This window comes from Oncorhynchus gorbuscha, unplaced genomic scaffold (genome assembly GCF_021184085.1).
Source record: "Oncorhynchus gorbuscha isolate QuinsamMale2020 ecotype Even-year unplaced genomic scaffold, OgorEven_v1.0 Un_scaffold_1131, whole genome shotgun sequence".
NCBI lineage: Eukaryota > Metazoa > Chordata > Actinopteri > Salmoniformes > Salmonidae > Oncorhynchus > Oncorhynchus gorbuscha.
This window is the reverse complement of record NW_025746003.1, coordinates 100,001-114,541: the sequence shown is the minus strand read 5'-3', so window position 1 is coordinate 114,541 and position 14,541 is coordinate 100,001. Positions and strand designations below refer to the sequence as shown.

General features: G+C 44.7%; 1 protein-coding gene across 4 annotated transcripts in view; it reads right to left on the bottom strand.

Moving 5' to 3' along the window:
• Window positions 1–789: 789 nt before the first annotated feature.
• The window catches only part of LOC124021574 (putative uncharacterized protein DDB_G0291608), a 24,551-nt gene continuing 10,799 nt past the window's right edge, over window positions 790–14,541 (bottom strand). Inside the window, exons 2-8 of one of the 4 annotated variants that reach the window (XM_046336716.1) lie at window positions 13,161–13,263; window positions 10,462–10,536; window positions 9,663–9,859; window positions 7,016–7,381; window positions 6,193–6,967; window positions 3,694–3,872; window positions 790–3,416 (exon numbers count right to left, since the gene is read on the bottom strand). In XM_046336716.1, coding sequence (XP_046192672.1) covers window positions 3,703–3,872; window positions 6,193–6,967; window positions 7,016–7,381; window positions 9,663–9,859; window positions 10,462–10,536; window positions 13,161–13,263 — 1,686 coding nt within the window. In that variant the 3' untranslated portion in view covers window positions 790–3,416; window positions 3,694–3,702. Of the gene's footprint in view, window positions 3,417–3,693; window positions 3,873–6,192; window positions 7,382–9,662; window positions 9,860–10,091; window positions 10,207–10,461; window positions 10,537–13,160; window positions 13,264–14,541 lie in introns of those variants that run through there. The other 3 variants (XM_046336715.1, XM_046336714.1, XM_046336717.1) reach the window with 3 other exon arrangements.

Below are 14,541 nucleotides of genomic sequence, written 5' to 3'. Positions count from 1 at the left end.
CATCAGCAACAATAATTCCACTTAGGAACCAGAGAATGACACATCCTCCATCTGAAATAAGTTAAGAAATGAAATAAAACCACCATGTTTAAATCATGTACAGTACATACAGAGTTGGATAACATTTATCTCTCAGAGCCATTCCAAAACGTTTGACATTGTTTTTCAAAGCATCCCATCCCAGATTCTATTCCTCCCTCGGTGATGGCTGTCCCACTCCCTTAGCTCAGTGGTTCTCCATCCTGGTTCTAGAGTGCTAGGACCAGGATTGAGACATACTGCCTAAGCTAGTCTTATTTCTAGCCTGATACCTGGGGTAGTCCAGGGGTGACAAACTCAATTCCTGGAGGGCCGAGTGGCTGCGGGTTTTCAGTTCTCCCTTCTACTTGAATGATTAATTAAGTTCACCAGTAAGGAAATTCCCCTGGTTGTCTAGTTCTTAAATGGACACAAATGAAAGGGAACATGATAAAAACCAGAAGACCTACAGCCTTCCACAGAACTGATGCTGACAGCCCTGCTCTAGTCTCAGGATGGGGAAGAGAGAGACATAACCACTATGGCACAATGAATGACCTATAGCCCTCAAATTCAAATCCGGACCCTCAAAGCCAGTCCCCCTGCTTTGTTTCATTGTTCCCCACTAACCAGGGACTGACTTATACCTGGAGTGGCTGCAATTCATTACCAGGGAGAACAGAAAAGCAGCAGGCTCCGGACCTCGTAGGGTCAGAGTTCAATTCTCCTGATATACAGTAAAATCTCCAGTTCCTTATTGTAACCTGGGTGTTTGAATGTTGAGTCGGTCAACAACGCTACATTGTTGCTTCTGTGTTTGGCAAGACAAAGACAACAGACGTCCCTACAGCTGAAACACACAACGCCCCAGGCTTCGTTGAAGACCTACTGAGCAACAATTCCCTTGAAATATTTCCGCCACACATTCCAGGCTATGTTGAAAAAGTTGAAACATCTAAGGTATAAGAGTCAGTGTTGGATGTTGAGTGTTGAGTGTCTGTCATCTGAGTAGTCTATGGCCTCCTGGTATGGTGACTATGGTGACGTTTGGCATATGTTCCTTTCTCTGCTCTCCCAGTGCAAAAATGCTGTCCTTCAATCTAGGTTTTACAGTTCTATTTCTGCTTCTCTCTATCAAAGAGAGAAGAGCTAGACCTGTTCAACATCTCTTCAACAAAACACTCCTATGTTTCCACTCTGTTTTCCAGTTCTATACCTGCTTTTCTCTGTAATAGATATAGGACAACTAGAACTGTTCTATTTAAATGCTCTCTATGCGCTCCCTCTACTTCTCCCTCTATGTTTTCTAGTTCTATCTGCGCTCCAGTGTGTAACTACTCCAGTGTTTGGATTGGTTAGATCCAGATGTAGACAGAACATTGAAAGATACTGTAGTAGTAGAAATGATATGTCTCTCTGTGTGTGTGTGTGTGATGTCCTGAGCTTCTCGCTCCAGATCTAAGATCAGCTTCCCCTCCACCAAATCTAACATTAACCATTAGCAAGGAAAATGCTAAACTGACCCTAGATCAGTGTCTAAGGGCGTATTCCCCATACACCGAGCTTCTCCTTTCAGTGCTTCACTATCCATATGTTCTATCCCCCTTTACTCATGTTATCGCCAGTTCCACCAGTCATATTCCCAGGACAGTTATCCCCAGTTACACCAGTCATATTCCCAGGACAGTTATCCCCAGTTCCACCAGTCATATTCCCAGGACAGTTATCCCCAGTTCCACCAGTCATATTCCCAGGACAGTTATCCCCAGTTACACCAGTCATATTCCCAGGACAGTTATCCCCAGTTACACCAGTCATATTCCCAGGACAGTTATCCCCAGTTCCACCAGTCATATTCCCAGGACAGTTATCCCCAGTTCCACCAGTCATATTCCCAGGACAGTTATCCCCAGTTCCATCAGTCATATTCCCAGGACAGTTATCCCCAGTTCCACCAGTCATATTCACAGGACAGTTATCCCAGTTACACCAGTCATATTCCCAGGACAGTTATCCCAGTTACACCAGTCATATTCCCAGGACAGTTATCCCCAGTTACATCAGTCATATTCCCAGGACATTTATCCCAGTTCCACCAGTCATATTCCCAGGACAGTTATCCCCAGTTACACCAGTCATATTCCCAGGACAGTTATCCCAGTTACACCAGTCATATTCCCAGGACAGTTATCCCCAGTTACACCAGTCATATTCCCAGGACAGTTATCCCAGTTACACCAGTCATATTTCCAGGACAGTTATCCCCAGTTACACCAGTCATATTCCCAGGACAGTTATCCCCAGATACACCAGTCATATTCCCAGGACAGTTATCCCCAGTTACACCAGTCATATTCCCAGGACAGTTATCCCAATTACACCAGTAGGATAACATTGTTTATCTGAGAACAGCTTCCATTGTCAACCCAGTACATTCCAGTGAAAATATCCACATCCAAGCTTTGCATTGTCTCTTAGAAATAGATGGCCTCAAGCACCATTTTGGGCAATAAGATTTCAGTTCTATTCTCAGCAACCAATCATAGTCAAGCTGTAGAGAGGGGCGTGTTCCATGGCATCTAAAACAACCAATCAATGGCTGTTGCAGCAAGCAATCTAATAATATCCGCCGAACACCCTCCTTAACTGTCCAATCAGTAGGCAGTGGGAGATGTAGTTTGCTTGGCTCCTTTTTCAAAGGTTACATCACTCTCCTTCCAGTGTTAAACATCCAGAACTACCTCCTTTCTAAGGAGTCTCTGTCTGAGATTGTCCATTGTCTTGATATCGCGGTTTAAATAAAGCTAGCAGATTTTTTATAGAAAGATGCTACATTCTGGGGTGCAAAGATTGACACAACCTGCAGTAATGTCTGTTAGCATAGCCAGCAGTAGAGTCCAGAAGTGCTGCCCAGTCTCCAGTGTCCATCTTGAGGTTCCATAACCAGCAGTAGAGTCCAGAAGTGCTGGCCAGTCTCCAGTGTCCATCTTGAGGTTCCATAACCAGCAGTAGAGTCCAGAAGTGCTGGCCAGTCTCCAGTGTCCATCTTGAGGTTCCATAACCAGCAGTAGAGTCCAGAAGTGCTGGCCAGTCTCCAGTGTCCATCTTGAGGTTCCATAACCAGCAGTAGAGTCCAGAAGTGCTGGCCAGTCTCCAGTGTCCATCTTGAGGTTCCATAACCAGCAGTAGAGTCCAGAAGTGCTGGCCAGTCTCCAGTGTCCATCTTGAGGTTCCATAACCAGCAGTATCCCTCAGTATTCATTAGGGCACACAACGTTTTATAAAACAAGAAATTAGGGTTTATTCCATGTTGTCCCTGTTTCAGTCCGTTTTCTTCCGTTTAGTGCCTAATGAACACGACCCTGGGTGGGCCCAGCAAACACAGTCGACCCAGTTGCCTGTAGAAGAGAGGTAGAGGAGTTAGATAGTCTCTCATTCTCAAGCTTTTCACCCCCCCCCCTCCATACTATGTCTGACATTTTAATATCTACACCCTCAATTTATCTTCTTTTCTCTCCCTCCTTCTCTCCCTCCTTCTCTCCCGCTGCCTCCCTCTGTCTTTCTTACCTTTCCATCTGCTGGTCTACCTCCCCCTTTTCCACCCCTCCTCCTCCCTCCTCCCTCCTCCCTCCTCCCTTCTCCCTCCTCCCTCCTCCCTCCTCCCTCCTCCCTTACCATCTCTCTCTACATGATCATGGTTCGGAGGGCAGCCTTGCTGATGCGGCTCCGGTGTTTCCTCCTCCTGCGTCCGCGGGGAAGGGCCGGTCTGAATGGGCCCTGCGGGGGCTTGGGGGGAGTGGACGGGGTGCTGGGGGACAACCCTGGGGCCCTGCTGGAGGACAACGTGGGGGGCACTGGACGAGAGAGAGAGAGAGGGGAGAGAGAGGTGGAAGAGGGAGAGAGATGGAAGAGAGAGAGAGAGAGAGAGAGAGAGAGAGAGAGAGAGAGAGAGAGAGAGAGAGAGAGAGAGAGAGAGAGAGAGAGAGAGAGAGAGAGATGCATTGTGTTAGATAACATAAAATAGTCAAGAACAGTTTAATGTAATCACCTCTGAGGCGGAGGTAACAATGTCTGTAACTCCCATCGCGTTTGTGACCGCTAGGAACCTGTTTTAACAGGAAGTGGAAGTTCAGGTCCCATGTTGCAGGGGGAGGGAAAGAATGACAGGACACATATGCTCATATAATCATACATGTGGTCCACGACAGTCAGGACCACAACAGAAAACAGGTCTACTTCCTCTAACAGCCTCTTCCCCTAACGTCAGCTCTCACAGACATACATAGTTACTGACCCACAACACACACACACTCTCACAGACATACATAGTTACTGACCCACAACACACACACACCCACACAGACATACATAGTTACTGACCCACAACATACACACACCCACACAGACATACATAGTTACTGACCCACAACACACACACACCCACACAGACATACATAGTTACTGACCCACAACATACACACACTCACACAGACATACATAGTTACTGACCCAAAACATACACACACTCACACAGACATACATAGTTACTGACCCACAACATACACACACTCACACAGACATACATAGTTACTGACCCACAACATACACACACCCACACAGACATACATAGTTACTGACCCACAACACACACACACTCTCACAGACATACATAGTTACTGACCCACAACATACACACACCCACACAGACATACATAGTTACTGACCCACAACATACACACACCCACACAGACATACATAGTTACTGACCCACAACATACACACACCCACACAGACATACATAGTTACTGACCCACAACATACACACACCCACACAGACATACATAGTTACTGACCCACAACACACACACACCCATACAGACATACATAGTTACTGACCTACAACATACACACACCCACACAGACATACATAGTTACTGACCCACAACATACACACACCCACACAGACATACATAGTTACTGACCCACAACATACACGCACCCACACAGACATACATAGTTACTGACCCACAACATACACACACACTCTCACAGACATACATAGTTACTGACCCACAACATACACACACTCTCACAGACATACATAGTTACTGACCCACAACATACACACACACCCACACAGACATACATAGTTACTGACCCACAACATACACACACCCACACAGACATACATAGTTACTGACCCACAACATACACACACCCACACAGACATACATAGTTACTGACCCACAACATACACACACCCACACAGACATACATAGTTACTGACCCACAACATACACACACCCACACAGACATACATAGTTACTGACCCACAACACACACACACTCTCACAGACATACATAGTTACTGACCCACAACATACACACACCCACACAGACATACATAGTTACTGACCCACAACATACACACACCCACACAGACATACATAGTTACTGACCCACAAAATACACACACTCTCACAGACATACATAGTTACTGACCCACAACATACACACACTCTCACAGACATACATAGTTACTGACCCACAACATACACACACCCACACAGACATACATAGTTACTGACCCACAACATACACACACCCACACAGACATACATAGTTACTGACCCACAACATACACACACCCACACAGACATACATAGTTACTGACCCACAACATACACACACCCACACAGACATACATAGTTACTGACCCACAACATACACACACTCACACAGACATACATAGTTACTGACCCACAACATACACACACTCACACAGACATACATAGTTACTGACCCACAACATACACACACTCACACAGACATACATAGTTACTGACCCACAACATACACACACTCACACAGACATACATAGTTACTGACCCACAACATACACACACTCACACAGACATACATAGTTACTGACCCACAACACACACACACCCACACGTGCGAACACACACATTCGTGCACACAGGCACACACACACATGCAAATACATACACGTACTCATACACACACACACACACACACACACACACACACACACACACACACACACACACACACACACACACACACACACACACACACACACACACACACACACACACACACACACACACACACACACACACACACAAAAACAAATTCCCAAGTTCCCAGTACCTGGTCTTTGTGTGGTGGTGGTTTGTGTTCGAGACTGACGATGGTGAGGATGATGATGGTCTTGATGAGGAAGATGAGGATGAGGAGGATGATGCTGTTGTTTCTGGCCCAGTTCTCTCTGTAAGAGTTCTAGAAGTTTCTTCCTGCTCTCCTCCTCTGTGGCAGAGTCACCCTGATTGGTCGACTCTGAGTGTTTTTGTTCCTGATTGGACAGCTCTGTCTGGCTGTGTCGCTCTTTATCGTCCTCCTTTCCGTGATTGGTCACTTCTGTCACTGCCTGTCCCTGACTGGTGACCTCTGTATCCTTTAGAGAGTCTCTATTGGCCACCTCTGTGCTTGAGTCATTATCATCGGTAGGTTCTGTGTTGCTGTGGACCAGTTCTGGTTTGTGATTGGCCGGTTGTTTTGTGTCAGGTGGTCCGCTGCTGTCGGATTGGGGAGCGTTGTGTTTGTATTGAGTCCTGAGCTCTGGCTCTTGGCTGTATGGTTGGTACTGTTGTTGTTGATGTTGCTGTTGTTGATATTGTCGCTGTTGTTGTAGATACTGTTGTTGGTAGTACTGTTGTAGTTGTTGCTGTCTTCCTATCTCCTGTGTCCTCTCTGTGTTGTCAATGTGTTGCCTCTCTCCTGTGTTGGGCTGTGTGTCAGTGTGTGTGCGGTGGGGTGTTTGTGACCCTCTCTCCTCCCCTCTCCCCCCCTCATACCCACTGCCATGCCCTAGAGGGAGCTCATGAGAGGGACCCATCTGTGTGTGTGTGTCTGTGTGTGTCCCTACCTGCGTCCCTGCCCCTGCCATTGGGTGTGTCTGTGTGTGTGTCCCTACCTGCGTCCCTGCCCCTGCCATTGGGTGTGTCTGTGTGTGTGTCCCTACCTGCGTCCCTGCCCCTGCCATTGGGTGTGTCTGTGTGTGTGACAGGGTGTACTTGTCCTGCCACTGTCTCTCTAGCTGCCCCCTGTCATCCACATGGAACCTCTGATTGGCTTTCATATTGTCATGGCGATGGAGGTCTTCCTTGGAGAGGGAGGGGGGTTTGGGGGTGAGTCGGGGGAGAGGAGGGGGGAGGGAGGTGGACCTGGCTGCAGCTGTGGCCGAGGGGTGTGTCTGGCAGCGGCAGGAGGCGTGGTCTTCCACTGAGATCACCGCCTTGTCGTAGTGGGGTCTCTTATCAATGTACTGGATCCTTGTTACCTGGGGGGGGGGGGGAATGGTGTTTGTAAATCTGGTGAGGTGATATGCCTACTGGACATATCCATGAATGTTTATATGTAGGCCTATATATGTCAGTGTAGCTTAGATTAGGGGTGTATAATATTTATAGGTATATCCATGTATACAGGTGTATATGTAGATAGCGTATATAGGTGTATATGAACCTGTAGATAGTGTATATAGGTGTATATGAACCTGTAGATAGTGTATATAGGTGTATATGAACCTGTAGATATAAGAGCGTCTGCTAAATGACTTAAATGTAATGTAAATGTAATGTAGATAGTGTATATAGGTGTATATGTACCTGTAGATAGTGTATATAGGTGTATATGAACCTGTAGATAGTGTATATAGGTGTATATGAACCTGTATATAGTGTATATAGGTGTATGTGTACCTGTAGATAATGTATATAGGTGTATATGAACCTGTAGATAGTGTATATAGGTGTATATGAACCTGTAGATAGTGTATATAGGTCTATATGAACCTGTAGATAGTGTATATAGGTGTATATGAACCTGTAGATAGTGTATATAGGTGTATATGAACCTGTAGATAGTGTATACAGGTGTATATGTAGATAGTGTATATAGGTGTATATGAACCTGTAGATAGTGTATATAGGTGTATACGTAGATAGTGTATATAGGTGTATATGAACCTGTAGATAGTGTATATAGGTGTATATGAACCTGTAGATAGTGTATATAGGTGTATATGTAGATAGTGTATATAGGTGTATATGTACCTGTAGATAGTGTATATAGGTGTATATGAACCTGTAGATAGTGTATATAGGTGTATATGAACCTGTAGATAGTGTATATAGGTGTATATGAACCTGTAGATAGTGTATATAGGTGTATATGTAGATAGTGTATATAGGTGTATATGAACCTGTAGATAGTGTATACAGGTGTATATGTAGATAGTGTATATAGGTGTATATGAACCTGTATATAGTGTATATAGGTGTATATGTACCTGTAGATAGTGTATATAGGTGTATATGAACCTGTAGATAGTGTATATAGGTGTATATGAACCTGTAGATAGTGTATATAGGTGTATATGAACCTGTAGATAGTGTATATAGGTCTATATGAACCTGTAGATAGTGTATATAGGTCTATATGAACCTGTAGATAGTGTATATAGGTGTATATGAACCTGTAGATAGTGTATACAGGTGTATATGTAGATAGTGTATATAGGTGTATATGAACCTGTAGATAGTGTATATAGGTGTATATGAACCTGTAGATAGTGTATATAGGTGTATATGAACCTGTAGATAGTGTATATAGGTCTATATGAACCTGTAGATAGTGTATATAGGTGTATATGAACCTGTAGATAGTGTATATAGGTGTATATGAACCTGTAGATAGTGTATATAGGTGTATATGTAGATAGTGTATATAGGTGTATATGAACCTGTAGATAGTGTATACAGGTGTATATGTAGATAGTGTATATAGGTGTATATGAACCTGTATATAGTGTATATAGGTGTATATGTACCTGTAGATAGTGTATATAGGTGTATATGAACCTGTAGATAGTGTATATAGGTGTATATGAACCTGTAGATAGTGTATATAGGTGTATATGAACCTGTATATAGTGTATATAGGTCTATATGAACCTGTAGATAGTGTATATAGGTCTATATGAACCTGTAGATAGTGTATATAGGTGTATATGAACCTGTAGATAGTGTATACAGGTGTATATGTAGATAGTGTATATAGGTGTATATGAACCTGTAGATAGTGTATATAGGTGTATATGAACCTGTAGATAGTGTATATAGGTGTATATGAACCTGTAGATAGTGTATATAGGTCTATATGAACCTGTAGATAGTGTATATAGGTGTATATGAACCTGTAGATAGTGTATATAGGTGTATATGAACCTGTAGATAGTGTATATAGGTGTATATGAACCTGTAGATAGTGTATATAGGTCTATATGAACCTGTAGATAGTGTATATAGGTGTATATGAACCTGTAGATAGTGTATATAGGTGTATATGAACCTGTAGATAGTGTATATAGGTTTATATGAACCTGTAGATAGTGTATACTGTGTAAGTGTTGGGAGACACTGCAGTAGCGGGTTATGTGTGTACACTTTTAGAAAAAAGGAGGTTCTTCAGGTGTCCCCATAGGAGAACCCTTTTTTGGTTCAAGTAGTTCTTCAAAGGGTTCTCCTATGGTTGTAAATAGCATCGGGGTATATATATACCTGTAGATATCGTGTCTGAGTAACCGTGGGGACGCACTGTAGCATTCTGGTGTTACAGCAGCCAGAGCAGCGCTGCACCTCCACACACGGCGGCCACAACAGGAAGTTGGCGTTGCGTCGATCAAGCATGGCTCTGGTGACCTCCATGACCTCTGTCCTGACCTTACACACCGCCTGTTGGGCTGGCTGGGCATCTACTGGGGGAGGAGGGGAGGGAGGGAGAGAGGGGGAGGATGTTAGACTACATCATGACCTCTTTCCTGACCTGTACACTTTTAGAAAAAAAGAGTTCCAAACAGGTCCCCATAGGAGAACACTTTTTTGGTTCCAGGTACTGTAGAACCCTTTTGGGTTCCATGTAGAACCCTCTGTAGAAAGGGTTCTACCTGGAACACAAAAGGTTTCTACCAAGAATAAAAAGGTTTCTACCTGCAACCAAAAAGGGTTCTTCAAAGGGTTCTCCTATGGGGACAGCCGAAGAACCATTTAAGGTTCTAGAAAGCACCTTGTTTTCTAAGAGTGCACAACACCTGCTGGATCTTCGCTGGAGAGAGAATATAGTTATTATGCTTAAATTAATTGAATTCAAATCGAGGGAGACAGATAGAGATGGAGGTGGGAAGAAATAGAGAGAAACACGGGGAGGGAGGGAGGGAGGGAGGGAGGGAGGGAGAGAGAGAGAGAGAGAGAGAGAGAGAGAGAGAGAGAGAGAGAGAGAGAGAGAGAGAGAGAGAGAGAGAGAGAGAGAGAGAGAGAGAGAGAAAAAAAACAGAAGAATAGGTACAGTAGACAGACTAACCTAGGTTTCTCCTGTATCTTCCACGCGTGTCATTTGAATGAATCTCGTTGGCCGATGGTTCATCTGGCTCCACCTCTAAAAGCAAGAAAAGAAGGAGAGAGAGAGAGAGAGAGGGGAGGAAGAAGAGAAACACAGGAATGTTGAGTCATTCAGTCAACCACCTGTATCCAACCATCGTTTCTCTGTTCTATCGTGTAAAGTGTGTGTTGTGAAAGTAACTTCTGTCAATGATGCCTTGTATGCATGGCTTTATATAGTCCTCTTTGCTTGGCGATTACTGTCATTTTGACCAACTGTAAGAGTCTGAGTGTGTTAGTCTGGGTAGGAGAGATAATCATTGTTCACCACACAAAGGAAGTGTTTTTTTCTAAAACAATCACAGTCTATTTATTGCTGCAATTTGTCTGAGCTGTCGGGAATGTGTGTGACTGGAGATATGAGTGTTTAAATATAGTGTTGTGTGTGTGTGTGTGTGTGTGTGTGTGTGTGTGTGTGTGTGTGTGTGTGTGTGTGTGTGTGTGTGTGTGTGTGTGTGTGTGTGTGTGTGTGTGTGTGTGTGTGTGTGTGTGTGTGTGTGTGTGTGTGTGTGTGTGTGTGTGTGTGTGTGTGTGTGTGTGTGTGTGTGTGTGTGTGTGTGTGTGTGTGTGTGTGTGTGTGTCTGTGTCTCTGTGTGTGTGTGTGTGTGTGTGTGTGTGTGTGTGTGTGTGTGTGTGTGTGTGTGTGTGTGTGTGTGTGTGTGTGTGTGTGTGTGTGTGTGTGTGTGTGTGTGTGTGTTTGTGTGTGTGCGCGTGCGCGCGTTCCGAAGGCGTCATATCTTGCCGTGTTAGGCATAATGGTCTATAGTTAACTAATAACTGTCTGTGTCTGGATAGATGTTTATGATATAGAACAGATATTGCATTGTGCTTTATTGTATTTCCAGTCCACATTTCTGTAGTCTAGACTATTCTCTTTTCTTTCTCTCAAATAGCTATTCTTTCCTAACCGTGATGCAATCTTTCCCTTTCTCTTTTCCCTCCATAGACGAGAATGGGCCTGTCTAAAACCCCCACAACCACATGTTAAACTGGCTTTGATCTGTCTGACTATATGGCTATTAGTGGGAAAGAGACGTGTCTGTCAGTCAAACTGTCTATGTATTGTATGTCTAGAACAGTGTGTGTGTGTGTGTGTGTGTGTGTGTGTGTGTGTGTGTGTGTGTGTGTGTGTGTGTGTGTGTGTGTGTGTGTGTGTGTGTGTGTGTGTGTGTGTGTGTGTGTGTGTGTGTGTGTGTGTGTGTGTGTGTGTGTGTGCGTGTGTGTGTGTGTGTGTGTGTGTGTATCTAGGACAGTATTCTCAGTGTTGTGGTCTCAGAGCTAAGGTCAGAGAAGAACTGGCAAAACATAGTTGGCCTTTGTGTGTGTGTGTCGGGTGTGGTACGGTGATCACACACACACAAACACACATGGCCTTGTCTTGTGTCTGAGTCTCTCTCTAATAGTCTAACTCTGTAACTCTGGTTAAAGTCTCTAATAGTCTAACTCTGTAACTCTGGTTAAAGTCTCTAATAGTCTAACTCTGTAACTCTGGTTAAGGTCTCTAATAGTCTAACTCTGTAACTCTGGTTAAGGTCTCTAATAGTCTAACTCTGTAACTCTGGTTAAAGTCTCTAATCGTCTAACTCTGTAACTCTGGTTAAAGTCTCTAATAGTCTAACTCTGTAACTCTGGTTAAAGTCTCTAATAGTCTAACTCTGTAACTCTGGTTAAAGTCTCTCTCTAATAATCTAACTCTGTAACTCTGGTTAAGGTCTCTAATAGTCTAACTCTGTAACTCTGGTTAAGGTCTCTAATAGTCTAACTGTAACTCTGGTTAAGGTTTCTAATAGTCTAACTCTGTAACTCTGGTTAAGGTCTCTAATAGTCTAACTCTGTAACTCTGGTTAAGGTTTCTAATAGTCTAACTCTGTAACTCTGGTTAAGGTCTCTAATAGTCTAACTCTGTAACTCTGGTTAAGGTTTCTAATAGTCTAACTCTGTAACTCTGGTTAAAGTCTCTCTCTAATTGTCTAACTCTGTAACTCTGGTTAAGGTATCTAATAGTCTAACTCTGTAACTCTGGTTAAAGTCTCTCTCTGGTCAAGGTCAGTAACATTGTATTGTCCCTGCTGGCTCTCTCTTTGGGCCTGCCTCCCTACTGCTGCTGCAACTATCCCATGTAAATATTGCCATAACCAGTCAGCACACACACACACACACACACACACACACACACACACACACACACACACACACACACACACACACACACACACACACACACACACACACACACACACACACACACACACACACACCCTTCGCTACATTCCTATCGTGCCAACCCTGCTGGGCCACACCTGCATGCTCGCCTCCTCCCCATCTCTCCTGTTATTACTGCTATTATAGGAGTGTGTGTGTGTGTGTGTGTGTGTGTGTGTGTGTGTGTGTGTGTGTGTGTGTGTGTGTGTGTGTGTGTGTGTGTGTGTGTGTGTGTGTGTGTGTGTGTGTGTGTGTGTGTGTGTGTGTGTGTGTGTGTGTGTGTGTGTGTGTGTGTGTGTGTGTGTGTGTGTGTGTGTGTGTGCAGACTGTTCATGACCATATTTCTATGGGATAGCAGCAGCAGCAGTGAGGTCGGCCCAGAGAGCCTGTGTGTTAAAGGCTGTAAGAGGGCAGTCTTACCCTGGGAGTCAGTCTCTTGCTCCAGCAGCTGTTGCAGGTCCTCTATAGAAGAGATGGGACTGGTTCTCACCAGCTCTACTAACGATAGTGGAAGAGGATCTCCCTGGGAGAGAGAGAAAGGGAGGGTGAGAGAGGGTGAGAGAGGGTGAGAGAGGGTGATGGGGGATGGGAGGAGAGGGGGGAGGAGAGAGGAGGGATGAGAGACCAAGAGGAGGGGTTGGGAAGAGAGAGAGAGAGAGAGGGGTGAGAGAGGGTGATGGGGGATGGGAGGAGAGAAGGGATGAGAGAGCGAGAGAGAGCGAGAGAGAGCGAGAGAGAGAGAGAGAGAGGAGAGAGAGAGAGAGAGAGAGAGAGAGAGAGAGAGGAAGAGAGAGAGAGAGAGAGAGAGAGAGAGAGAGAGAGAGAGAGAGAGAGAGAGAGAGAGAGAGAGAGAGAGAGAGAGAGAGAGAGAGAGAGAGAGAGAGAGAGAGAGAGAGAGAGAGAGAGAGAGAGAGAGAGAGAGAGAGAGAGAGAGAGAGAGGAAGAGAGAGAGAGAGAGAGAGAGAGAGAGAGAGAGAGAGAGAGAGAGAGAGAGAGAGAGAGAGGAGGAACATATAACAGGTTAATATCATCCTTCTTCATCTCCTTCCATCTCCTTCCACCTCCAGGCATCATGGTCTCTTTGTCTCATCCAGTTTCTCTTCCTTCTAAAGAAGGAACTGTTGTTTGTTGTTGCTGTTTATCCTCTCTGTCTGTGTGTTTTACCCCCCAAACACTGCTGTTGTTCCCCCTGGAGAACAGAAACTAACCCTCTTCCTCTGATCGCCTCTTGTTTTCTCCTCTCTTCTTCCACTCTGTCTGTCTGTCTGTCTGTCTGTCTGTCTGTCTGTCTGTCTGTCTGTCTGTCTGTCTGTCTGTCTGTCTGTCTGTCTGTCTGTCTGTCTGTCTGTCTGTCTGTCTGTCTGTCTGTCTGTCTGTCTGTCTGCCTGCCTGCCTGTCTGTCTGTCTGTCTGTCTGTCTGTCTGTCTGTCTGTCTGTCTGTCTGTCTGTCTGTCTGTCTGTCTGTCTGTCTGTCTGTCTGTCTGTCTGTCTGTCTGCCTGCCTGCCTGCCTGTCTGTCTGTCTGTCTGTCTGTCTGTCTGTCCGTCCTGTCCGTCCTGTCTTAGTTACTGTCAGACTTGTATTACTTTAACTGTCAACAAAGTAACCTTCAGTATCCAACAGCACACACACAGGGAGAGATGGCGAGATAGAGAGAGAGACTTGTGTCTATATTGCCAGGGGCAATCCTCTTATACAGTATGTCTCTCTATCTTGTCTCAGAATGACTCCTAGTCACTTCTCAATACCTCCCACAGCACAGTAGAATGGAGCCTTAGAGTAATGTGTGGGAGTGTGTGTTC